General features: G+C 35.3%; 1 protein-coding gene and 1 long non-coding RNA gene across 4 annotated transcripts in view; one reads left to right on the top strand and one right to left on the bottom strand.

Moving 5' to 3' along the window:
- The first annotated feature begins 1,043 nt into the window (after nt 1-1,043).
- The window catches only part of LOC25479932 (uncharacterized), a 44,221-nt gene continuing 17,328 nt past the window's right edge, over nt 1,044-27,936 (top strand). For 2 of the 3 annotated variants that reach the window (XM_039832434.1, XM_024774652.2), the window contains exons 1-4: nt 1,045-1,377; nt 1,536-1,608; nt 20,243-23,113; nt 24,695-25,225. In XM_039832434.1, the coding sequence (XP_039688368.1) occupies nt 20,243-23,113; nt 24,695-25,225 (3,402 nt within the window). In that variant the 5' untranslated portion in view covers nt 1,045-1,377; nt 1,536-1,608. Of the gene's footprint in view, nt 1,378-1,535; nt 1,609-20,242; nt 23,114-24,694; nt 25,226-27,936 lie in introns of all 3 variants that reach the window. The other variant, XM_039832435.1, reaches the window with a different exon arrangement.
- Nucleotides 25,293-27,555, bottom strand: LOC112418347 (uncharacterized). Its single transcript, XR_003008583.2, has 3 exons — nt 27,024-27,555; nt 26,328-26,399; nt 25,293-25,525 (listed from the first exon to the last, which is right to left on the bottom strand). It is a non-coding gene; the product is annotated as an uncharacterized lncRNA (long non-coding RNA).

The raw sequence follows: 27,936 nt of genomic DNA, 5'->3' as shown, positions 1-27,936 counted from the left end.
CTGCTCCAGCTCGAAACAAGAAATTATGAATGAGGAAGGCGGTATATATAGGAAACGTTTCCACTTGAACTTGGGCCAAAATCACGAACTTTAGGGGTGAAATAGTCATAAAATTGCAACTTTTTCCGCAAGCAACCAGCCACTGGGAGAGTAAGTCATGCGCCAGACGTATGTTTCTGGAATCTCCAGGCGCCCCCCTTCATGTTCCTGGGCGCTTTCTATAGTCTTTTGGGGTGCCTGGGTGCCTTGTTATGTGCGCCTGGGCGCTTCTGAATGTGTTATGTGCTGAAAATGCCTATTTTCTTCGCCTGTTTAGTTGTTTGCTTCAATGTAAGATGTCTTGGAACTTGGGAACATAATTTCTCCCTCTGTAAAGTCTTCTGAGGGCTTTTGAATCTTCATTCTTCTTATTTCCAAGGACCACATAAATCTTCAGATGTCTTGCATTGCCGATTTGCATGATTTCTTTGTGAATTACATCAAGAACATCCTAAAATTTCTATGTTCCGGAAAGAATATAATTACAGACTGAAATATAGAAAACAATACAAATGTCCCAAAATCATAGACAATTGCTCTAAGACTCCTCTATTTTTTTGGTAAAACCTACTGAAAATGATTGAAAAACATGCTAAGAATAACGTAAGATGACATGTCATCACAACCCCAAACTTAAATTGTTGTTTGTCCTCAATTAACGAAAGAAAAACATATTCTATTCTTTGCATTTTTATCAGGAAAAACATACCTTTCCGAAGTTGTGCTCAGATGATCATTCATCACATCTACAACATTGCCTGACTTACCTCGTTACACTCAAGCCGGACTGGATTGGAGAAAGTAAATCATACACTCTTTTCTAAGATACACGTGTATATCTCCTAAAGTTAATAGAGTTGGTCACGATATTTGTCCACTCCAATCGTCACATGAATGTACTTTGCTGTAAATTTGAGACAATCATTTTGGTAGTCATTTTTTTCTTATATATATTTGGAGATCACAAATGTACAACACAAAAGATAAAATAAAAAATACAAAGATCAAAAAAGTAACATACAACAACCCATTTCTAATAAACAAAATAGACTAAACCAAGTCTATGACCTCTTAAAGGAAACTACCTCACACCCAAACACAAAAGCACCAAAAACCAGCTCCCACGAGATAAACTACCAAACCAAAAAGTTTTGCAACTTGATAACCAAGCATCCCGGCAAGCTCCTGATGATGATTGAGGCCAAAACCTGACCAAACACATCAGCAAAAAATCTGCTAAAAACAGCAGAACCGCCCATTAAAAGCAACCAAGAAGCAGGCACGATGAGGCGAAGGCGCAGATGAACGCAAAGAAGAAAGATCAGCCACTCATGCAAGGTATAACGAACGAGATTGAACAATATGACTATCCAGCTGTGAAGTTTGTGATGATGAGATTAATTAAAAGTTATGATATAGTTTGTATTTCATTCCTATCACTTTTTCAAACATTTCTATCCATGGTGTATTGATGATAGCTTTATTTTATCACATAGATACATTATGATTCAACTTTTGCTGGTCGCTAGCTGAACAAAGTTATCAAACAGTCATATAGCTACCTCCGAGGTAATCAAGCAATCTTACTTTCATAAGATTTAACCTTTTGATGATAATTAATATCTACAGGGAACCGGGCCATTTTGAATGAAGATGGTGGATTTGATTCTTACTCCAAACATATATTAGTAACAATACAAACCGAGTTCTTATACATGAACCACCTTAGGTGGCATACACCCTTGTACACCACACACATTTGTGACACGTGGCAAAAACATTGAAAGAAGAGATGAAAAATAGTGATGATATATAATATAAAATTACTAAAATACCCCTAACACATGGGGTGTACATAAAAGGTGTATGAAAAAAGGTGTCTACCTATCTTTTTCCTACAAACCAATGGTATGTGTGACCACATTTTTTTAGTTGCGTGACAAATATTTATTTGGTTAACTAAGTAGAAAAATAGTGGTCACGTGTATTTTAGTTGCGTGACCACATTTTTCAGTTTCTAAATGCTGGAAAAATTCCTTAACCAAACAAAAAAAAAAATGCTGGAAAAATAGTGGTCACACAACCGAAAAAATGTGGTCACACAAACTATATATTTGATTAATTGAAGTTTTCTAGAATGGTAGAAAGGGGTGTACACATTAAGAATGTTTACCAATCATTATTCGTTTTAATACTATTAAATATGAGTGGTGATAGGTATACAACCCCACATGGCAACCCCTCATTCTACACCTCTTAGGTGGAATTTTTTATTCATTAGATTGGGGGCAATTTTGTATAACCACAAAAATTGAGGGATAATTATGTAACATACACATACAAGTCCTTTCCATCTTCTTCTCTCTGTCATCCGTATCACTTCTCTCTCCGCCATTGGCCACTGACCACCACACCAGCACACTTGCGACGAGTTCTGATGACCACTCATCCCAACGTTTTCCTCACCGTTTCCAGCGTCAAAACGATCAGATCAACGCCGCCGCCCCAATTCTGACATCAAAACGCTCAAATCCGTACAACCACCCTATCACCGACGCCTAACACTCAGATCTGCGTTACTACCCTCCAACGCCGGCGCCAAAACACGATCACCGTCATCCTCGTCACAGAAGAAAGGGTAGAAAGAGGGGGAAACTCCGGCAGCGACGAGGCAGAAGGAGGCGGCGGTTTAACGGAGAAGAAAGAGAGAGCTCTTTGAGAGACGCAATCGGCAACGACGAGGTAGAAGGGTGGCGGCGGTTATCGAAGAAGAAAGAGTGAGGTCTTTGAGAGAGAGAGAGAGAGCGCTGAAGTGAGAAAGAGAAAGACAAGTTTTTTTTTTTTTTTTTTAAGTAAAAGCCACGTCGGGGGTGTATAGAGGGGTGTACAAAAAAGAGTGGTATGTCTATCTTTTTCCTAAATATATATATATATTTGCCTTAAAAAATCAAAATTCCATTATTCGGGTGGAAGGTAATTATGGCTAGATTATCACAAAATGAGCCGAGAGAAAACATAAAATTAGATGTAGCTAGCATTAGGAGCACAACAAGTTCATACAACATCGATTAAACTTTTCTTCAAAAAAAAAAAAAATATCGATTAAACTGAAAAACAAAATCAAACTAAATATTATCCGATTTTTGAGTTAAAAAACCAAATCAAATCTAAGGGATTAGATTGGTCTTGGAGGTTTGATTTCTATTGGTGTTTAAGAAATACAGTGTATGTATTCTTATTTTGGGTGTTCCGTCTATATATAACGCCTTTTGCTTTATAATTTTTGTCTTGTCGGTCTCAGTTCGTCTTGTACAGGGACTTGGTTATAAATAAATTTTGTTGTTAAAAAAATCAAAGGAAACTGACGTAAATTGGTTCGCTTCTCGATTTCCAGTTTTCAATTTCAATGAATCGACCAACCGAACCAATATGTTTCACATTTCTCAATTTTGATTGATTCAACCGGAAACGAATAGCCTAGTGCCCATTGAAAATCTTATAGACTACTAAACGATTCCATTATTAACAACTAGCGAAAAGACGGGCACTCACGTGTGAAATTTTGATTTGAATTAAAACGAAAAATATAAATATTGTTGCTTTTAAGTTATAACAAACCAAACTAATCATGATTATTTATTTTAATGAAACCAATAATGTAACAAAAATATAATCTAATATTTTTTTTCTAATGGCACCAACAATATTGTTGCTTTCAGACATATATATTCATATCGTGTTTGTTATATTTTTTTTAACATTTAAATTTATTCTTATCTATTTATTACATATGTTATTTTTATTCAAAATTGAGGGCATTTTTATAAAGAAAAAGCCAACCCAAAAGAAATGAAAGAGATTGTTTTAGTATATTTTTATTTTTATCCATCATAACCATGAACAAAATTATCATACGACTTCTACCCTTACAATCAGCTAGCTAAGAAATTCTACCCACTTTGATTCACCGCCAACTCGTTTCAATATATGCAATACATTTTATAGGAACAAGATTTTCCCCCACAATAGTTTGATCAATATACCTCAAACTTAAAGTAGACTATTGTTGATATTTATTTAATTTTTATATTGTTCATCGTGTTAATATCATACAATTCTTATACGAATAAATATCATACAATTCTTATACGAATAAATTCTCTTCATGGTTGCCAGTATTCCTTATTAGGGTCTCCCAGGCAGGGTCGAATCCACCATGGAGATATGTGTGGCTATAGCCACAGATGATTATTACCTTTTCTGTTTCTTTATATGAATAAATATCATATACTATGTCACAAACAATTGGTTATATATTATATATGTCTAAAATATGCCATGATTCTTTATATGGTCTAGCGGTAGGGGTTCCTTCTATCAATAACTCAGCCACACATGAATACTAAAAGCTTCTTCGGTCTTATATCCCTGTAGATATCCATTCCTTGAATTTTCTTAGTAGCATCCAAATCCTTCATTCAAATTATGTACTGAGTAGCTCCTTAAGCTTTTGAATATCAGACTTTTATCTGCAGCTAGGAAGATGTCATCTACGTACAACAACAAATTGATGAAGGAACCATTTTTGAGGTTGTTGTAGTAGACACAACCGTCATATAGACTCATCGGATAGCCATTCTTGATCATTTAGCTATCGAACCGCTTATACCTCTGCCTTGGAGACTGTTTCAATCATTATAAGGACTTCTTAAACTTGCAAACATAATCCTCTTTTGCAGGTTCCTAAAAACCACATTGCCGAGCCATGTATATCTCATCTTCAAACTCTCCATGTAAGAAAGTAGTTTTCACATCTAGTTGTTCGAGCTCCAAGTCCTGATGTGCCACTAAAACAAGTAGCCCCCTATGGAAATGTGTCTGACTATTGGTGAGAATATCTCAATATAGAGAATTCCCTTTTTCTGACTGAAACCTTTAGCAACTAACCGAACTTTATACTTGATCCCCTCAGTTGATGACAACCCTTCCTTCTTCTTGAACAACCATTTACAAGTCACTACCTTTCTCCCCGAGAGTCTTCTAGCTAACTCCCAAGTTTGATTATTCTCGAGTAACTTCATCTCATCTCCCATGGCAGCAAGCCATTGGACAAATTCAGTACCAGTAACAACTTCCTTGTAGGTGGATGGCTCATGAGGATCCACTTCCTTTGCAACTTGTAAAGTGTAACGCCCTACTTCTATTAAAGCAATTAAACATGCGAATAATACATTTATTCAAGAAATAGAGGCTACGCCACATTCAAAATTCAAAAACCAATAAACATGTATATAAACCTCAACAGTCGCAGCGGAATATAAACCAGAGTAAATTCAAATATACATGTTATGAATAAATAAATTACATCAACATAGATGCATCTCAAAAATCCCAACAAACGGGTCATCTCCAAACATAACAAAACCAAAGATAACCTAATCTAGACCGACACAATGAAGCCTAGATCAGAGCCGACTAATTCTAAACACCGATATCGGAGAAAGCTCCAGATATCCACCAAGCACAAGAACTCACCAAGCAACTAAACCTGCACAACGTCTACTCACCCATACAGGCAAGTAGGCGGTTAAAACCACTAGGGGTAAGTATGACATTATCATAATCCAAATAACAGTTAATATGAATATTTCAATTTAAACATCATACACTTGATCAATAATAATATTCCCACAATAATACTTACATCACACCCCGATATCTCACATCAATATTCATCAGTCATATGAACAATTATCAATCATAAGCCATGAACAATCATTAATCATATTTCATGAACAATCACCAATAATATTCCATGAACATTCATTAATCACATTTCATGGACAATCATCAATCACATGTGTCAAACATCAATTTACAATTATTCACACATAATCACCAATCACCAATCACATTTTCAAATATGACTCATGTCATGATATGCACTTATTGACACATAAATGCATGTGGTACCAAATCTCCAAAAGGTCGTCACCCATATCTAGATCTCAAAAGATCTCTGCCAGGCCGAAGCCCTATAACGAATAAAAGATCGTATCCAGACCTCAAAAGATCTCTGCCAGGCCGAAGCCCTAAAACTAGATCTCAAAAGATCTCTACCAGGCCGAAGCCCAAATATGAATAAAACATCATATAAAATCTCAACACGACTATGATGCATGGACATGTATACGGACTCGATAATGCGACCACAATCCACAATTTCAACCTCAATATATAGGACAACACCCAATTATATTGATTATCTCCACAACATTTGCATTATCAAGAAAACATGCTCATACACAAATAAATCATAGTATTCATCATCATCACATCAACATGATTATCAATAATCAACAATGTCATTCAACATTAACTATATCATATAGTTTCACCATTCCAAACAATTTTCATATTCCAAGTAAGATAACATACAACATCTCATGACAAATATCATATCCAACATATAACCATTCATAATCAACTATCACATATAGTTTCACCATTCAAGCATTCCTTACATTCTAAGTAAGATAACATACAACATCTCATGATAAACATCATATCCAATACAATCACTCATTCATACAACTTCACTTAGCCATATAAGAATAGTCACCACAATTCGTAAGACAATTAGTTCAAGAAACATTTCCGACCAAAGACCATGTCAAGTGGCAAACGGCCAACATTGATAATTCCCAAGACAAAACAACATAGACAAGTTGAGAGTTCTCAAACAACCTTAACCAATCATGTATTCATGAATTTAAGTTGCCTCGGACCATTAAACATTAATCCAAGAACAACTTAAGTTCGTATGAAAAACCCCATTTCACAACTTTTCACATTCCCACCCGAAATATCACCTTTTACATGATTAGAACAAATGAACGAAAACCAAATAAATAAACTCTAGGACCTCAACCATGTAGATACACAAGTCACATATGAGTGCAGTAGTGTATACATCAACATTTCATAGGCCAACTCACTTAAATTCAAGTTTTGCAAAGATCATATCATTAATGTTTCATTAAAGTCAAGAAAACACAAGGGCTCACTAAGCCCTTAATACAAAGCTATTTCTTCCATAAAAACATCCCTAGATGATTAGGATAAAGTGCCTACACTTAGGAAGAAGTTTGGAAGTAATTGGATCAAAGAAAATTGCATTTTTAAGGTTTCTAGGCTGCCAAAATCGCTTCATGATTCGTAAGATCGCTTCATGATTTTGACAGCATCAGACTGAGTAGAAAAATTTGATGTTGCTGTCAAAATCGCCTAATGATTTGCGAAATCGCTTCATGATTCGACAACATCAGGCTATGCAGAAAATTTGTTGTTTCTGTCAAAATCACCTCACGATTTGTAAGATCGCTTCATGATTTTGACAGTAGCAGACTATGCAAAATTCAACTTCTACGTTTTCGCGCATAAAAATCAAACTGTTAATCCGTTTTCGATGTCGTTTTTTCCTACATGCTCCTAACACTTGGCACTATCATAATCTACAAAAATTTCATGTTTCAACCATCCCAAAAGTCATTTTCCAAAACCTCACGTAATCACTTATTGGCAAAAACGCTTAAACATCGACATTTCACACGAAAAACCCGTTTTCTCCCAAACAACTCAACTAACATAACCACAACATGAAAACAGAAATTCTCCTAGGTTCAATTCATCCAACAATAACAAAATTTTAGTCAACAACCATAAATATCAAAGTTTAATTTGGTCCTTCACATGAACACTTAACTCAACTTCATCAATTTCACAAAACCACCAACAACATCTTATTTCTCATCAACAATAATGGTATATAAACACCCAAGCCATAAATCATAATCAACAACATATCTTAGCAACAACAACATCAATTACATATGATTTACATCTCATTTCAATCAAAACATATCAAATTTCATCAATTAAGTATAATTTCATAACTTAACATTTATACATACTTTGAAACATGTAATTTCACCCACAAACATACCATAATCATCAATTCATGCACAAGAAAATAGCATCACAACAAGAGCACGAATTTAGCAACAATTGTTCATCAACCCATTTTCATACAACATGAGAAAATGCAAAAATTGTACATGATTATGATAATAACTAACCCCCTTACCTTAGAAGAAGATTAACCCAAACTCTTGCTTCAATTCAGCTCCTAATCTTATCCCAATTGATTCCTCAAGCTATTCTCTTCAAAACCATTGTTCTTCTCTTCACCTCTTTCTCTCTCTACCTCTCTCTCTAGGAAAATTTTAGTGAAGTGAATGAAAGATAGTTTCTATGACAACCCTAATGTTATCTCCCTTAATGGACTCAATTCTAAATTCTAATGGGCCTAACCCATTCTAAAATAATTCTAAAAAGTTTCTATACACTCAACGGTAATTACTAACAACGGTAAAATATAACCAACAGTCATTAACGGTAAAAACTAATCACTACACTAGTAACTTAGTAAAATAAGGGTTCTCACTAAATATTAAAATAATTCTAACCAAAATTACCATTTTACCCTTACCCGCTAAATGACCAAAATACCCTTCTAATACGGTAATCCATGTAAATGCACCCAATGACAGTTAAATACACACAAGCACAAATAATCATACATAAACACATAATAAAAGTATTGAAAATAAATCTAGTTAAAAATTGGGCTGTTACATAAAGCATATGCAACCATGTCCTCATAGCCATACCTCGTAGGAGGTACCACAGAAGTTAGATCTTTTAGGACGATTAAAAGCTATATTGTGATGTTCCCTTGGTGATAATGGAACAGCCGATGCTTCTGCCTCTGAATTTGACTGAGGTAATCCCTACTCTGCTTCACAAGTAGCCTCATTTTCTCTCAACTCCACCTTCTTCTCAACATCATATTCTTCCGAAAGGAACTTCACAGTTGGATGGACACATGGAATTTTCATCAAAGACAACATTTCTACTTACAATAACTCTCCTCTCAGATGGGGACCAGATCCTATATCCTTTCACACCATCCCATACAAATACTCCCTTTTTCGTTCTTGGCTCCAATTTCCCCTCATTGACATGATAGTAGACCGTGAAACCCTCAAATTAGAGTAATTAGCATATTTCCTAGACCACAAATCATAAGGAGTTTTCATATATATATATATATATATATATATATATATATATACACACACACACACGTGTGTGAGGTCAATGAATTATCAGATAGCATGATATGTTAATTGCTTCCGCCCAAAACGTTTTTGTTAACCAAGTATTCGAGAGCATGCACCGAGCTCTCTTCAGAAGTGTTTGATTCACACGTTTTGTTACACCATTCTGTTGAGGTGTATTCCTAATTGTATGATGTTTGACAATCCCCTCAGTCTTGCAAAACTCATTAAACTTAGACCAACATAATTCAAAACCATTATCATTTCGTAGCATCTTAACCTTCTTCCAGTTTGATTCTCCATTAATGTCTTCCACTACTTGAAGTTCTTGAAAGCATCACTCTTATGCTTCATTATGAATATCCATATCATCCTTGAATAATCATTAATCAACGACATAAAGTACATGTGACCCCCAAAGACTCCACACGTGAAGGCCCCCAATAATTAGTGTGGATGTAATCTAGTGTGCTCTTCGTTCATTGAATTGCTTTAGGAAACTTGTTGCGATAAAGTTTCTCAAAATCACAATGTTCAGAGAACCTAAAATCCTTTATCTTGTGCCCACAAAGAAGATCACCTTTATCCAAAATTTTCATCCCCCTCTGACTCATATGCCACAATTTTGTCATATGGTCAATTTCGGAGGAAGCAACAACAACAGAATCAGATAGCATAGTACCTTCTAAAAACTATAAATTGATAATAAAACTAAATTTGATATACTGATATTTGAAAACTTTGAAGGTGAGAAAAAACACAAGAAGGGGAAGGTTGAATTGTGTTTTCTTTCTCTCTTAACTGAAAACACTGATTAGAAGCAGATAGAGTTCTACTTCTGAAGTGATGTTCAGAACTAATTGCAGCGGATAGAAAAAGAGAGAGAGAGAAGGAAGAAAGACACAACACAATTAATACAGATTCTTTCCACAAACCGGAAGTCAGTCATGTCCCCCTTGTACTTCCAAGGAGAGTTCACTAAAAAGTAATATCTGATTACAATTGCTCACTACTAAACTTAGTAAGAGACTTCAAATGCTCAAGCACAACTGCAAGAGACTTCCTATGCTCCTGAACACAATCAAGAGACTTCTATTACTCAAGCACAACTGCAAGAGACTTCTCAATTCAAACAGAATTACAAGAAAAATGTTTGATGTTGAACACTTGATATACAATCATTGGTGTTTACAATACAAATGAGATACATACTCTAAAGACCCTAGAATTTCTAAGATATGAGCTTTCTAAGTGAACTTTGAATGCAGAACAATTTCAAGAAAGTTTTTGGCACTGTTAATTCTTGGTATTGTTCTCTTTAACTCTGAGTCTTCACTCCTTTATATAGAGGTGTGAAAAGAGACTTTGAATTGCCAGCACATTCAAAATAGAGTCGTTTGAAACTTATGATCAATCACCAATGATCATTTGCCTGATATGGTTATTGTCCTATGAAGGATCCATTTCAAATGTGTTCCCATTGTGAAGGAACATTGTTGCAGGCAGAGTTGTTTTTCTTGTCTTGTAGCAGAGACAAAAACATAGTAGTGAAGGTAGTGGTTGTACACTTCGTACAAACGTACTTTGTCAACGCTCTTTAAAGAATAAGCATCCAATGCCTTCAAATCCTTTCAAAATAGTCGTTGCTTCACTTTTCCAGTCTTCTGCAATCTTTAGACGAGTTTGAATCCGATAAATAGCTTTTGAAGCTTTAAGCTGCATCTCATGATGAACTACAGCTTCTGGTGATTCTCAGATTCTGATGAACTTGCTTCTGATGACATCATCACTTCAGGAGCACTTTGTCTTCAGGAGCACTATATCTTCAGGAGCAGTTTTCTTCAGACGCTTTAATCTTTCCTTTTTGTTGATTCCTTTGCTCTTTATTGTTCTTCCAAGATCTTTTTAAGATGTCAAATTTTGTCTATAGTCCTGTACACTTGAACAAATATTAGCATATCTGTAACACCCCGTTTTCCCAATATGAAAATTTCTTAAACAATTATCAGAGTAAACAGCATAAAGAAACGGGATATCACATTTAACATAATCCAAACCAGTTAAATAACAATTTAACCAAATAACTTAGACATTGCAGCGGAAATTATTTCATAATCCATAAAAGGTTTTGGCATGTAGGTCCCATCAAAATATTTCAACAGTTATTCCATAACATTATAAAAATAACATAATAGTCACGTAAGAGAATGAAGCATGCATATCAAACACCCCATCCCGTTACGTATCAGAGCGACCTAGACGACACAGTGAGGTAAGGCCACTCACAAACAGCAACTGCACACTAAGCACGATCACCTGCAAGTTACTCATACGAAGAGCAACATTTTCAAGCAGAAGGGGTGAGATTTCATAACACAATAACATTAATCAATGTAATTTCAAATCATAATCAACATCTTAATCAGCTTTAATCAACATAGCATCTTTGATAAACATTTATCACATAATCACAACTTCAATCTTCGTCAATAGCATAAACAACTTTAGACTCGACAATGCAACAATGCAACTTAGACTCTTATATGCATGTGGTACCAATCGTCATCATAAGTATTAATATACTTTCATCGTGCGGAGGACAAAGCTCCTAAACGTGCGGAGGACAAAGCTCCTAATCATGGTGAGGACAAAGCTCAATGAATGCTAATGCATGGACTTTAACAACAAAACACCTTAATCAACTTATCACTTATACTTCCAATAATTTGGAGTTCATCATCAACTTATTCATAATCATGCAACTTAGTTAAATAACAATTGCAGCATAATCAAATCACATCAAGTTAAATAACAAATCATTCTCAATAGTTTCTTGATCACTCAACAACAATTCAAGTAAGTATAATTCAATCCATAATTCACTTCATAATCATATAACAATTCATAAAGCTTCACAGTTCATAATCATTATCTTTAATAGGTCACACTATGTACCTAAAGTTCGTTTCTAACCAATCCAAACAACTCAGGTCTCATAATCCACTAAAACACTCAATTCTGGAAGTGCTCGCGAGGCGAGAGCATCTGCTCGCCATGGCAAGTACAAGCTAGCTTCCCAACTAAGGTTGTTCCAGGTTCAATCTCATTCCAGATCATTCTCTAATTAATAGTAGGCACCTGAAGGTACTCAAAGGCATCTAAGGTTCAACTCAGAAGTCAAAAACTCAGAAAATATCAAGCACTCTGGTCAAGCTTGCTATGGCGAGTAGGGTTGCTCGTCGTGGCGAGTCACGACTCGCAACTCGCGAGGCGAACGGAAAGGGCTCGTGTGGCGAGCAATGAACTTCATCACTCGCGAGACGAGGATCATAGCTCGCTATGGCGAGCGATGAATCTTGGCTCGGACAGAATGCACTTTCTACACGAAAATCATCATCTAACAGAGTTCTAAGCTTAGTCTCAATCTCAGAATTCATCCTAAACATATTCTAAGGTTATAGGACGGTTTCTACATCAATCTAACACAATTTTACCGTTTGATCATCAATTTTTAGGGTTCTGACCTAATTCCAAAACTTTTCTGAATCGATCCTAGCTTTGTCAATTAATCATCAGAATTACAACAATTAACATTACTGAATTATTAGTCTCACCCTTACCTTGTATGAAGAATATCGCAGCCCTTCTCTTGGTTCTCTCTTCTCTTGGCTTTTTCTCCCTTTTCTCAAAAACGTACGTACAACAATGTTTTTCTAAAACTAGGTCTAACTCTTATATACCTCTTCCTAATATCTTATCTTATCTCACTTTCTCCCCCAAAACTCTCTAAAATCTCAAAATAGCCCTCAACTAAATATTTTTATTTTCTTATCAAATCTTATTTAATTTAACAAAAAAATAAGTCTCATAATCTTATCAAAACACATCAAATTATCCAAATCAACTTAAATCATCTTAATTCAACAAAACTCACATATATATTATAAAAATATAATATAATTGCATAAACTCGATTAAATAATTAATTAAACGAAAGTGGGCGTTACAACTCTCCCCCACTTAAAAGATTTTCGTCCTCGAAAATTTACCTCAAGCAAACAACTCTGGATAAGACTCCAGCATCTTACTCTCAAGCTCCCACGTTAAGCTTTCACCAGTCGCTCCAGCCCAAACGACTCTAAAAAGGGATATCTCCTTGCCTCTCAACGTCTTCACTTTACGATCATCAATCCCCACCGGTAAAGTCTCTACCGTAAGGTTGTCTCTGACTTGCACATCATCACTTTCGATCACATGGGATGGATCCGGAACATACTTCCGAAGTTGCGACACATGGAAAACATCGTGCAAATTCGAAAGATGCGGTGGTAATCCCACTCGATACGCCACCGTTCCAACTCTTTCCGATATCTGATACGGACCAATAAATCTCGGAGTCAACTTCTTTGACTTCAAGGCACGTCCAACACCAGTCATAGGAGTGACTCTCAAAAACACATGGTCTCCTTCCTGAAACTCCAGATCTTTCCTACGCTTATCATGATAACTCTTTTGTCGACTCTGCGACGCCTTCATTTTCTCTTGAATTATCTTAACTTTCTCAGTAGTTTGCTGAACAATCTCGGGTCCTAAGACCACTCTTTCACCTGACTCGAACCAACAAAACGGAGTTCTGCATCTCCTACCATACAAAGCCTCAAAAGGTGCCATTCCAATACTTGAATGATAACTATTATTATATTTGAACTCGATTAACGGAAGATGACTATCCCAAGTTCCTCCTTGCTCAAGAACACAAACTCTCAACAAATCCTCTAGCGACTGAATTGTCCTTTCCGACTGACCATCTGTCTGCGGATGATACGCCGAACTCAATCTCAACTTCGAACCCAAAGCCTCTTGCAAACTTTTCCAAAATCTAGAAGTAAATCTCGAATCTCTATCTGATACAATGCTCGAAGGAACACCATGAAATCTCACAATCTCCTTGATATAAATCTATGCCAACTTGGCAACAGGAAAACTAATATTAATCGGTAGAAAATGAGCCGACTTCGTCAATCTATCAACGATTACCCAAATTGCGTCATTCCCTTTAGAAGTATTCGGCAAACTCGTCACAAAATCCATGGATATACTATCCCATTTCCATTCTGGCACATCTAAAGATACCATCATACCAGCAGGTTTTTGATGCTCAATCTTCGACTTCTGACAAACTAAGCAGGAATACACAAACTGTGCCACATCTCGTTTCAAACCAGACCACCAGAAAATCTTCTTTAAATCGTGATACATCTTTGTAGCTCCCGTATGAATACTCAAGCTACTTCTATGACTCTCCTCAAGAATCATTTTCTTCATCTCTGCATCGTCAGGAATGCAAATCCGACCTCGGAATCTCAACACACCATGATCGTCGACTTTAACGTCACCGTCTTCAGTTTGATTACTAGCAACCAACAAGTCTACAAACTTGACATCAACTTTTTGTGCCTCTTTAATACTTTTCAGAAATTCACTATCAATCTTCAGCATTCCCAGTTTCACTTTCTGAGGTGACCATTCACAAACCAAACTCAAATCTCTGAATTGTTCAAGTAACTCGAACTCTCTGACCATCAAAAGCATCTGCAGCAACATTAGCTCTACCTGGATGATAATTCAAACCAAAGTCATAATCTTTCAGCAACTCTAGCCATCTACGCTGCCTCATATTTAATTCCTGTTGATCAAACAAATACTTCAAACTCTTGTGGTCGCTAAACACCTCGAACCATACAGGTAATGTCTCTATATCTTCAATACAAAGACCACAACCGCCAACTCTAAATCATGCGTTGGGTAATTCTTCTCATGAATTCTCAAATGTCTCAAAGCATAGGCTACCACTTTACCATCTTGCATAAGTACACCACCCAAACCCAACTTGGACGCATAACAATACACCACAAAAAGCTCGTCGGACTTCGGCAAAATCAAAATTGGAGCAGTCGTCAGACGTTTCTTCAATTCACTGAAACTGTTCTCACAATGAACATCCCACACAAAAGTTTTACCTTTACAAGTCAACTGCGTTAGCGGAAGTGCTAACTTGGAAAATCCTTCAATAAACCTTCTGTAGTAACCAGCCAAACCCAACAAGCTTCTAATCTCTATGACTGACTTAGGAGTCTCCCATTGCGATACCGCTTCAACTTTAGACGGATCCACTGCAATACCATCACCAGAAATAACATGGTCAAGAAAACTTACTTCCTTCAACCAGAATTCACACTTAGACAATTTAGCATAAAGTTTCTTCTCTTTCAACACTTGCAAGACAATCTTCAGATGCTCAGCATGTTCTTCTTCAGTCTTGGAGTAAATCAAAATATCATCGATAAACACAACAACGAACCAATCCAAAAAGGCATGGAAGATGCAATTCATATACTCCATAAAAACTCCAGGTGCATTGGTCACACCGAAAGGCATAACTTTATATTCATAGTGACCATAACGCGTTCTGAAAGCTGTCTTCTGCATATCTTCATCTTTCACTTTAATCTGGTGATACCCTGATCTCAAATCAATCTTGCTGAAAACTTTTGCACCCACTAACTGATCCATCAAATCATTAATTCTCGGAAGTGGATACCTATTCTTGATAGTTACCTTGTTCAACTGACGATAGTCAATACACAATCTCATGCTACCATCTTTCTTCTTCACTAGAAAAACTGGCGCTCCCCAAGGTGAAACACTTGGTCTAACAAATTTCTTTTCAAGCAAATCTTCTAGCTGTTTCTTCAACTCAGCTAACTCGGAAGCAGACATACGATAAGGTGCCATCGACACCGGCTTCGTTCCAGGAACAAGATCAATAGAAAACTCAACTTCCCTCTCTGGAGGCACATCAGGAATTTCATCTGGGAAAACTTCAGGAAAGTCGCATACCACTTGTAGATTATCTATCATTGCTTGATTCTCAATAGACAAAGAAGCCATTAACGAAAACATCAAAATACCATCGCGTTCCATTTGCTTCAGCTGCTTAGTAGATAAGAATTCTGCACCACTTTCCTCTTCAGCGGAAGAGAAATACACTGACTTGCTAAAACAATTGATATGAACATGGTTGTACTCTAACCAATTCATACCCAGAATCACATCCATACCGCTCAAAGGTAGACAAACTAAATCCATTTCAAAATCACGACCAAACGTAGACAACGGACAACGCAAACATACGAGAGAAGTAGTCACCGAACCCTTAGCTGGAGTTTCGACAACCATCTCTCCATTCATATCAGACAAATCAAGACCCAAAGCAGAAACACAATCGAAAGCAATAAAGCAATGCGTAGCACCAGTATCAATAATAGCAACTAAAGGAGTATTATTAATATAGCAAGTACCTCTGATCAAACGATCCTCATTCTCTGTCTGAGTACCAGCCAGAGCGAAAACTCGACCCGTAGTAGGCGCCCTCTTAGGCTGCTTGCATTGGGAACCAATGTGACCCTCTTCATTACAGTTGAAGCACACAATATCATTACGCTTGCAATCAGCTACAATATGACCCTTCTTGCCACACCGGACACATTTCTTGATCTCTTCAGGACAAACATTACTCTTGTGGCCCTTCCCGCCACAGTTGAAACAAACAATATTCGCAGGAGCATCCTTCTTCTTTGGCCGCCTATCATCGACCATTCTTTGTTTTCCCTTATCAGCAGGGGCACTTTAAGGCTTAGGGCGACTCTGTTGGCCCTTGGTCTTCCACTCATTCACAACCTTGTAATGAGCCTTAGTATCCTCCTCGTAGATTCTGCAGCTATTCACTAAATTAGGGAAAACTCGGAGTTGTTGGTACCCGATCACCCTTTTAATGTCGGGCCTCAAACCATTCTCGAACTTGATGCATTTCGAGAACTCAGAAGTCTCAGCAGCATAGTGGGGGTAGAACTTTGCCAACTCCACGAACTTGGCAGCATACTCAGTCACATACATGTTTCCTTGCTTCAGCTCAAGGAATTCGATTTCCTTCTTCCCGCGAACATCTTTCAAAAAGTATCTTCTCAGGAACTCTCTCCTGAACACAGCCCAAGCCACAAAAGCTCCTTCTTGCTCAAGGGTAGGTAAAAGACTAACCCACCAGTCATCAGCTTCCTCAGCTAGCTGATGAGTACCAAATCGTACCTTCTGGACCTCGGTGCACTGCATCACACGGAAAATCCTCTCTATCTCCTTAAGCCACGTCTGGGCTCCATCGGGGTCATATCTTCCTTTGAAAGTTGGAGGGTGATTCCTCATGAAAGTCTCCAACATCCTAGTCTCAGCAGTCACACCAGCATTGGGCTGATGTCCAATAGCTTGTGCTACAGTCTCTAGTGCAGCAGCAATCGCAGCATCGTTCCTTCCAGCCATTCTGATATTCTACAACAAGTAACATCAACAACATAAGATAGTAATATAAATATTATTAAGACTCAACAAGACTCTTCTAATTGACCGGACGGACCGACCTGCTCTGATACTAATTGTAACACCCCTTTTTCCCAATATGAAAATTTCTTAAACAATTATCAGAGTAAACAGCATAAACAAACGGGATATCACATTTAACATAATCCAAACCAGTTAAATAACAATTTAACCAAATAACTTAGACATTGCAGCGGAAATTATTTCATAATCCATAAAAGGTTTTGGCACGTAGGCCCCATCAAAATATTTCAACAGTTATTCCATAACATTATAAAAATAACATAATAGTCACGTAAGAGAATGAAGCATGCATACCAAACACCCCATCCCATTACATATCAGAGCGACCTAGACGACACAGTGAGGTAAGGCCACTCACAAACAGCAACTGCACACTAAGCACGATCACCTGCAAGTTACTCATATGAAGAGCAACATTTTCAAGCAGAAGGGGTGAGATTTCATAACACAATAACATTAATCAATGTAATTTCAAATCATAATCAACATCTTAATCAGCTTTAATCAACATAGCATCTTTGATAAACATTTATCACATAATCACAACTTCAATCTTCGTCAATAGCATAAACAACTTTAGACTCGACAATGCAACAATGCAACTTAGACTCTTATATGCATGTGGTACCAATCGTCATCATAAGTATTAATATACTTTCATCGTGCGGAGGACAAAGTTCCTAAACGTGCGGAGGACAAAGCTCCTAATCATGGTGAGGACAAAGCTCAATGAATGCTAATGCACGGACTTTAACAACAAAACACCTTAATCAACTTATCACTTATACTTCCAATAATTTGGAGTTCATCATCAACTTATTCATAATCATGCAACTTAGTTAAATAACAATTGCAGCATAATCAAATCACATCAAGTTAAATAACAAATCATTCTCAATAGTTTCTTGATCATTCAACAACAATTCAAGTAAGTATAATTCAATCCATAATTCACTTCATAATCATATAACAATTCATAAAGCTTCACAGTTCATAATCATTATCTTTAATAGGTCACACTATGTACCTAAAGTTCCTTTCTAACCAATCCAAACAACTCAGGTCTCATAATCCACTAAAACACTCAATTCTGGAAGTGCTCGCGAGGCGAGAGCATCTGCTTGCCATGGCGAGTACAAGCCAGCTTCCCAACGAAGGTTGTTCCAGGTTCAATCTCATTCCAGATCATTCTCTAATCAATAGTAGGCACCTAAAGGTACTCAAAGGCATCTAAGGTTCAACTCAGAAGTAATAAACTCAGAAAATGTCAAGCATTCTGGTCAAGCTCGCTATGGCGAGTAGGGTTGCTCGCCGTGGCGAGTCACGACTTGCAACTCACGAGGCGAAGGGAAAGGGCTTGCGTGGCGAGCGATGAACTTCATCCCTCGCGAGACGAGGATCATAGCTCGCTATGGCGAGCGATGAATCTTGGCTCGGACAGAATGCACTTTCTACACGAAAATCATCATCTAACAGAGTTCTAAGCTTAGTTTCAATCTCAGAATTCATCCTAAACATATTCTAAGGTTATAGGACGGTTTCTACATCAATCTAACACAATTTTACCGTTTGATCATCACTTTTTAGGGTTCTGACCTAATTCCAAAACTTTTCTAAATCGATCCTAACTTTGTCAATTGATCATCAGAATTACAACAATTAACATTACTGAATTATTAGTCTCACCCTTACCTTGTATGAAGAAAATCGCAGCCCTTCTCTTGGTTCTCTCTTCTCTTGGCTTTTTCTCCCTTTTCTCAAAAACGTACGTACAGCAATGTTTTTCTAAAACTAGGTCTAACTCTTATATACCTCTTCCTAATATCTTATCTTATCTCACTTTCTCCCCCAAAACTCTCTAAAATCTCAAAATAGCCCTCAACTAAATATTTTTATTTTTTTTATCAAATCTTATTTTATTTAACAATAAAATAAGTCTCATAATCTTATCAAAACACATCAAATTATCCAAATCAACTTAAATCATCTTAATTCAACAAAACTCACATATATATTATAAAAATATAATATAATTGCATAAACTCGATTAAATAATTAATTAAACGAAAGTGGGCGTTACAATATCCAATTGAAAATTTTAAATACTTTGTTATCATCAAAACTCTTAAGGGTTAATGTTAAACACATCTGTCCCAACAAACTTATATTTTTTTCGTAAACACATTTTATTTTTTCATTTCTCTTAAGGGAAAAAACCAAAAAATTTTGATGCAACCATTGATTGTTGTAAGTTTTTTTTGGATATTTCTACAAACTTATCCTCATAGAAAATTGTAAAAAGGGTTAAAAAAAAGTATTTTGAGCGATAAAAACACCTTAAAATTGTGATATTTTTTATTATTAGGACAAAAAACCCTCCAAAATTGTTCTTACGTAGTAAATTTTTTTAGTTAGGTATATATACCTTTATTTATTCTGGTCTTCTTGCCTTTAATCCTATATTTGTTACCCGTTGAACTAAATCGGACGAAAACTTTATATTGAGTATTTAAGAAGCCAAATATAGTTTTTGTATTGCTAACTTTATTATGTTGACATTGATTTAGATGGAGTGTTTCCTGACAAACTTGGGGACGACACTTACGGAGAAAGTGCTAAACAAGGCAATAGAAAAATCACGCAATATATTTTGCTTCACATGCATTGTTAAAGAATTCAATGAAGAAAAGGATAAGTTGGAAGCAGGAAAGGAAACTATGAGGGAAAAGTTTCAAGTGGCTACCAATAAAGGAAAAGGTATCAAATATGATGCTCGATTTTGGGAAGAACAGGCTAACAAGCTCATTCAAGAGAACACCGAGCCAAACAAGAGATGCTTTCTTGGATTTTGTCCTGATTTTATATGGAGATATAAAAGGGGAGAAGACTTGTTGACAAAGACAAAGGAAATTAGAAAACTAATGGAAGAGAAATTTGAAAATGTTGAACTTGATCGTCATCTTCCAGGTGTTGAGCGTTATTCTTCTCAATATTACATTTCTTTTGAAAGTAGAAAGTTGAAATACGAAGAGCTTTTGGATGCACTAAGAGATGACAACAATTATATTACTGGATTGCAAGGAATGGGGGGCACAGGAAAAACTACATTGGCAAAAGAAGTGGGTAAACAACTTAAGACACCAGAGCAATTCAAGCATGTTATCGATACCAAAGTGTCATTTACTCCTGATATAAAAAAGATTCAAGATGACATTGCTGGACCCTTAGGATTGGAATTTAAGGGCATCAGTGAATCAGACCGATCTAAAGAATTGTGGAGCAGATTAACCAATGGTGAGAAAATTCTGCTGATATTGGATGATGTGTGGGGAAATCTCAATTTTGATGACATAGGGATTCCAAAGAGTGATAATCACAAAGGATGCAAAGTACTTGTAACCACACGCAATCTGAGGGTATGCAACCAAATGGTATGTGAAAACAAAATTCAACTAGATCTCTTGAATGAAGAAGAGGCATGGAGTATGTTCAAATTGCATGCTAATCTAACTGATAATTCCTCCCAAAGTATCCTCGAGAAGGGACGTAAAATTGCAACTGAATGCAAAAGACTACCAGTTGCAATTGCTACTGTTGCTAGCAGTTTGAAGGGACAAAAACGCCGTGAAGAGTGGGACATTTCATTAAAGACCTTACAGAAGCTTGTGTCCGTGGGCGATGTTGGTGATGATTTGGTTGATATTTATAAATGTTTGAAGTTTAGCTATGACTTTCTGAAGGATAAAAAAGCCGAGGGACTTTTCCTCTTATGTTCTACATTCCCAGAAAATGCAGAAATCTCAACAGAAGTTCTAACCAGGCTTGGCATAGGAGTTGGCCTTTTTGGGGATGATTATGGTAGTTACGAAGATGCTCGAACTCAAGCAACTGCATCAAAAAATAAACTCTTAGATTCATGTTTATTGTTGGAGGCAGAGGAAGGATATGTGAAAATGCATGACTTGGTTCGTGAAGTAGCTCAATTGATAGGAAAGAATGAGATTAAGATAGTAAATTTTTCCAACAAAAGTCAAAAGTCACTGGTTGAAAGCGATAAGAAAATCAAATATTTGATATGCGAAGGAAATCTTAGGGATTTATTTGCAAATAAGTTTGATGTTTCTGAACTTGAGATTCTAATTGGCGACATGCATATGAAGGGCTTTTTGCAAATCCCCATTTCATTCTTTAAAAATATTCCAAGGCTTCGTGTTTTGAATTTATCAGGCCATAGTTCTTATCCTCATCCTCTATCATTACCACAATCAATGGAGCTATTGTCGAATATTCGTTCTCTATCATTTGCACAAGTTGATTTGAGTGACATTTCTGTTTTTGGAGGCCTGCAAAGTCTTGAGACTCTTGAATTGACTCATTGTGCAATTGATGAACTTCCTCATGAAATTGAAAAATTGAAGAATTTTAGATTGTTGACGTTGGAAAAGTGTTATATTAGAAATAATAACCCATTTGAAGTTATCCAAAGATGCACATCACTTGAAGAATTGTACTTCTTGAATAGTTTCAATGATTCTTGTAAGGAAATAACCTTACCAACATTGCAAAGATATTGTCTCAGCGATAACACCGATTATGCTTATAAGATGAAAGATACAATATCAAGAGGTGTGTCTTTGACATGGGATTATTTCTCAGAAGCAACATTTAAGTATTTGATGGAAACAACAGAGCTTCTTCATTTGGAAGGAATCGACAAGGGATGGAGAAATCTCATGCCTGGGATTGTTTCTATAGATAATGGTATGAATGATCTAATTAAACTTTATTTGAGAAATTGTCATCAAGTACAGTGCCTGGTAGACACTAAACATATAAATTCTCAAGTACCAAGTGTCTTCTCCAATCTAAAAACCGTGACTTTAGATTCATGTTCTATGTTGGTTTCTATTTTTGATATGTCAACTTCTAGAGGCCTGCTGCTATTGGAGACATTGAAAATATTTCATTGCAAGAAATTGGAAAACATAATTACAACTGATTGTGATAATGATAATAACAATAGTTGCAACTCAATGTTTCCAAATTTGAAATTTCTCTGTATTTATGACAGCCCCAAATTACAATTTGTACTTCCATGTTACTCTGCTGGAGACTTTTTGTTACTAGAATATATCGGTATACAAAAATGTGCTGAGCTGAAATACATATTTGGCCAACACCAAGATGCCCAACTCGCTTCACTAAAACAATTGGAGCTTGATGATGTGCCAAATTTCATCGACATATTTCCAGAGCCTTCATCCATTAAAGGGTCATCTAATTCCATTTCCAAGCCACAAACAAAATTGGAACCAGTCAAATCTAATACATTCTCTTGGAGTCAAATATGTTGTTACGGAAACAAATCGAGAGGCAGCACAAGTACTAAAATGTCATTGGTTTCTAAGGATCAACCGAAAGACTGCTCAATCACCCTGGTAACAACATCTCATATTTTCATTTATAGTTTCTGTTTTTAGTTAGTCCATGACAATTTTTTATTTCAATAGATATCTAGCACAAACGTCTTATATTTATCGGCCAGACTTTTTTTTTTATCAAATATTTATCGGCCAGACTGCTCAAACACATTGCTTTGAATTATTTATTTATTTTTTTGCATAATTTAATATCGGTCTATTTAAAAAAAAAAGAATCTAAATTTTTGAATACACACACTAGTGTTCAGACGGGCACTCTAATTAAAAAAAAAAAAAAAAAAAAGGTTCGGATGGACACTTCATGTCAGTGTATCTGCTCTTTTTGATGATGCGCTAACGAAATTATACATGAACAATATTTTTTTATAAAATTGGTTAAATTTTGATTTAATTATACATAGATGTTTCCGATTTCAAATGATATAAACATGTTTATCTTTTTAAATTATACCAATAATATAACAAATATAATATCAAATTTTATCTCTTTCAATGGCATCAACAATAAAGTATTATTATTGAAAAATTTGTTTAAGGATATAATTGGAATAACAAAAATCTTACCTAAAGTCTACTATTTCTTTATAATTGTTTTTATGATATAATTGTTTGTTATGCGAGAGAGATAAAGTGTGTAGAAAAAAATTGTTCTTTAAAAAAAATATTTGTTGGAGAAAGAGAGTACCTGACAATTGTTTGTTATAAGACATAAAGATAACACACTAAATTTATTCAAGAGAAATTTTGTGCAAAAATTAGGAATTTATGAGTAGATTAAATGAGGGTATAATTGGAAAAAGTGCAAAAATCCACTTCCCTAATTTGGTATTACCATTTCAAAAGGAGACTTAGGCCATCCACAATGATTGGTGTTTCACCTATTTAGCACCATACTAAATAGGCACCCACATTATGGAGTATAATATTTGGGTGCCTATGAGAAAAAAGTGGTTATGGAAGCACCCTCTCTCCACCCCATTTAATAAATCATAATGAAATAAATAAAATTTAGTTGAATTAAAATGATATAAAATTATTTGTACGACCTATTTATTAATTTTCTTTTCGGTTCTGGATTGGAGAAAAACGGTGCTTATTAAGTATTATTGTAAAATAAGTTATGTGGACAAAGAGAACTCATTTAAACACTCAAAGTGGGGTGCTCCGTTTTAGATGGTCTTAAAAAGGAATGAAGGGAGTTAAATAGTTTAAATGAAGAGTTAAATAAAAAAAATGAAAAATCCAGCTCAAACTCTTATGTAACATTTTTTCTTTTTATTTTTTTGAAAGATTTAATTTTTTCTTTTAATTTTTATTTTCTTCAAAAAAATATTTTAATATAATTGAAACTTCTACCATTTTTATCGATAAAAACGGTAGCGATAATGCATAATATTTACAAAGTCTGATGATGGAATCTTGTCCACCCAAAAAAAAAAAAAAAGCATAATGAAAACGTGACAGTTTTGAAACTACTATTGTACTATATATTAAAAGTTAAAATGCTTGCATTCCCTTTATTTTTATGCACACAATAAGTGATTGTTTGGTTTGATTTAAGTTCGGATTATATCGCAGGAATCGAGCTCATATTTTCATAACTTATGGGAACGTGCTCAATGTCTTTCAAAATCACATATCATGTGCAATATTAAAAAGATGACACTGTATAGACTTCCAAAGATAAAATCAGTGTTTGTAATGTCTGTTGCATCAAAATTGTCATTGGAGAGCTTGGATATTGTAAATTGTGATGAATTGGAGCACATAATAGTAGACATTGAAGATGGCAGTGGTGGAAATAATTGGGGAAACAATGTCTTCCCAAAATTAAAAGAGCTCCTCGTCTTTTCTTGTGAGAAATTGGAATACATATTTGGGCACATTGATGCTACTGATCATCACCAAAACCACAATAATGAGGTGACCCACCTTCATCTTCCAGCTTTGAAATATCTCAAGCTTCATAGACTCCAAAGTTTAATCGGCATGTGTACCAAACACTATTGCACAACGTTGCCACCTTTGACACTAGTTGAACTAGTAGCGTGCTCCAAGGTTGATATTACATCTATTGGTGATTTCATCGGTCCTAATTATTCCAATAAGGTACCCACCTGATCTTTCCATTTATTTCTATTAATGTTTGTGAATACATATTTTTTGCTATTTTTTATTCACAATTTCATTTGTAACACCCCTACTAGACATTTCCTAGGATATCTAGCATGTGTGTTAAACTTGGCATTGAATACATTAAAATTACAATAATAAAAATTTCCTCTGAATAAGATATAGAAAATTCTCTTCATATACCTCTGCAATAAGACCACTAACTTGAACTTTGTATGGTTCAGCGACTTCTGCTTTTTCATCACGAACCATTATGTCGTCCAGTAACCTAAATATCTGGAAAAAATAAATAAAAGGGATTCGGGTGAGACAAGATGTCTCAGTGAGTTCCACCTATCCTAGGATGCAGGCAATCTCAGGGTACCTAGGATCAACATCTGTTCTAAACTCAACCCATTTTGGGTTTACACAGTCCTTATCCTACATAATTGAGCGATCGGGAATAACTAGAATCGCTACCAAGAATACTATCATAATGATATCATAATGTCATATTCTTATTCATACAAATACTCATAATCATAATTCTTGACTTAAAGTTAATGTCATTAATTATACATTTCACTGTGTGCATATTTATCTCTTCGTTGTTGTGAACGATAACTATTTCATTTTGTTACTATGAGTCGTGCATCATAGGCTATATTATCTCTTCGTTGTAGCAAACGGAGTTTTCACATTTGTTACTGAGTCGTACCTCATAGGCTACATTATCTCTTCGTTGTAGCAAACAGATTTTTGTCATTTGTTACTATGAGCCGTACCTCATAGGCTACATTATCTCTTCATTGTAGCAAACAGATTTTTTTTTTCTTTTTTTATTTTTTTTTTCTTTGAGCATGTTACTCATTTCAATTTTTCTTTCAAATCATTTCTATAAGTATATACATCAATTTTCTTGCTTAGTATTTTATTGTTAGAACCAATTCATATCATCAACACTTTCATAATTGATATCATCGACACTTTGCATAAGCATTAAAACCTCTTTGGTATTGAGTAAAAGTAAATAATACAATTTCAATGACATGAATTCAAACTACCCCCAAAGGGAGAGTTAACTAACTAAGGAACTTACCTTGACATTTTCCTCAATTATCTACACCATTTAAGTCTCAAATAAACTCTTGTCAGCTTCATAGTCGCTTTTCTGCAAAAACAGTTTATTGCGGCTTTTTACGTCAGCTTCTAACTTTATGTATTTCAACTTCAAAACAAACACTTATTCAACCCTTTGAACATATATATTAAGTTCTGGAACCATTCCCCCAATTTAAATTCACGTTTTAGCTTATTTCGGACAAATCCAAGCCAAACCCGTAGGCAAATTTTCAGCATAAAATTCCAACCTTCAAACGCGTTTTCTGAATCCATTCCTAATCCAAAACATACAAAATTTATATCCAAACTGAAGTGAATTAAGTGTAGAATCTGAAACTCCGATAATTACTTAATTCCAGATAACACAACAATATATATGATGAATATACTACAAATATGCCATACGAAGTTTTTACCCAATTTTCATAAGGTTCAAGTACAGTCACTTTTAACAATAATACTACATTTTGATCACCAACTCATCTTACTTAATAAACCATCAACAATGATCATCAACAACAATTCTCTAATTACCCCCTTTCATGAACCAATCTATTCTAACATGAAAGTTATCATAGAAATCCTATCTTTCACACAATTCACATACCCATAAAGCTTAATCAACAATTCAATCTATAACAATTCAATTCAAGCTTAAATTTAGGATTTTCACCTTGTTTAAAATAACTCTTACTAGAATAAGCTTCCCCAACTTGAGCTTTTACTTCAAACTTTGATCTTAGCAACCAAAATAGAAATTATCATCAACTTCACTCACCCTTGCATACAAAGCTTAAATCACCCTATCCTTGCAAGATTATCAACTTCCTTAAAAGAAGAAGGAGGTTCGGCTGACTAAAGGGAGAAAGGTAGGAGAAATCAAGCTTGAATTAGAGTTTAATAATGGTAAGGATTAACTTAGAACCATGGCATGTTGAATTGATTACTCTTGTTTGGATTAATTTGTGAGGATTGAAGGCCTGGGGGTGAGGACGTGTGTGTAGAGTGGAGAGAGGAGGAAAAAGTTTGTGACTATTGAGAGAAGTGTAGAAGAATGTAGAATGAATGAATATTTACCTAAATGCCCTTCAAGCGAAAAGACACAATTACCATCGGTTACTCGTAACCATGTAATTTTTCAAGTCCGTTGGGATAATGTGTGAGATATCCACCGGATGTCTTCAAATTTCTCAATATATAGTTAACTCTTCATAAATTATTTTTGTTATGACACATTCAACTGATATATCACTCTATTTAGAATTTAGCGGGATATTACATCATTAACATGTAGTTTTAAACTCTATTATAAATTTTGAAGTAATCCAAAATAAAATTAAAATATGTGAAAAATTACTAAAGATAATAAAGGATAGTTATTTAAAAATTAATTTTATACTCTAAATTACAAAATCAATAGCAAAATATTTAAATTTAATTATCATTGACATTTAAATTATAAATAAATGAATTTATTTTTCTTAAATGGTGGTTCAACATTAGTATATATCATAAAAATATTTATTTATTTCAAAATAGATTAAAGCGTAGTGTATATTTAATTATCAAGCATCTTATATGGGAGT

This window comes from Medicago truncatula, chromosome 3 (genome assembly GCF_003473485.1).
Source record: "Medicago truncatula cultivar Jemalong A17 chromosome 3, MtrunA17r5.0-ANR, whole genome shotgun sequence".
NCBI classification, from domain to species: Eukaryota; Viridiplantae; Streptophyta; class Magnoliopsida; order Fabales; family Fabaceae; genus Medicago; species Medicago truncatula.
This window is presented reverse-complemented; position numbering and strand designations above follow the sequence as displayed.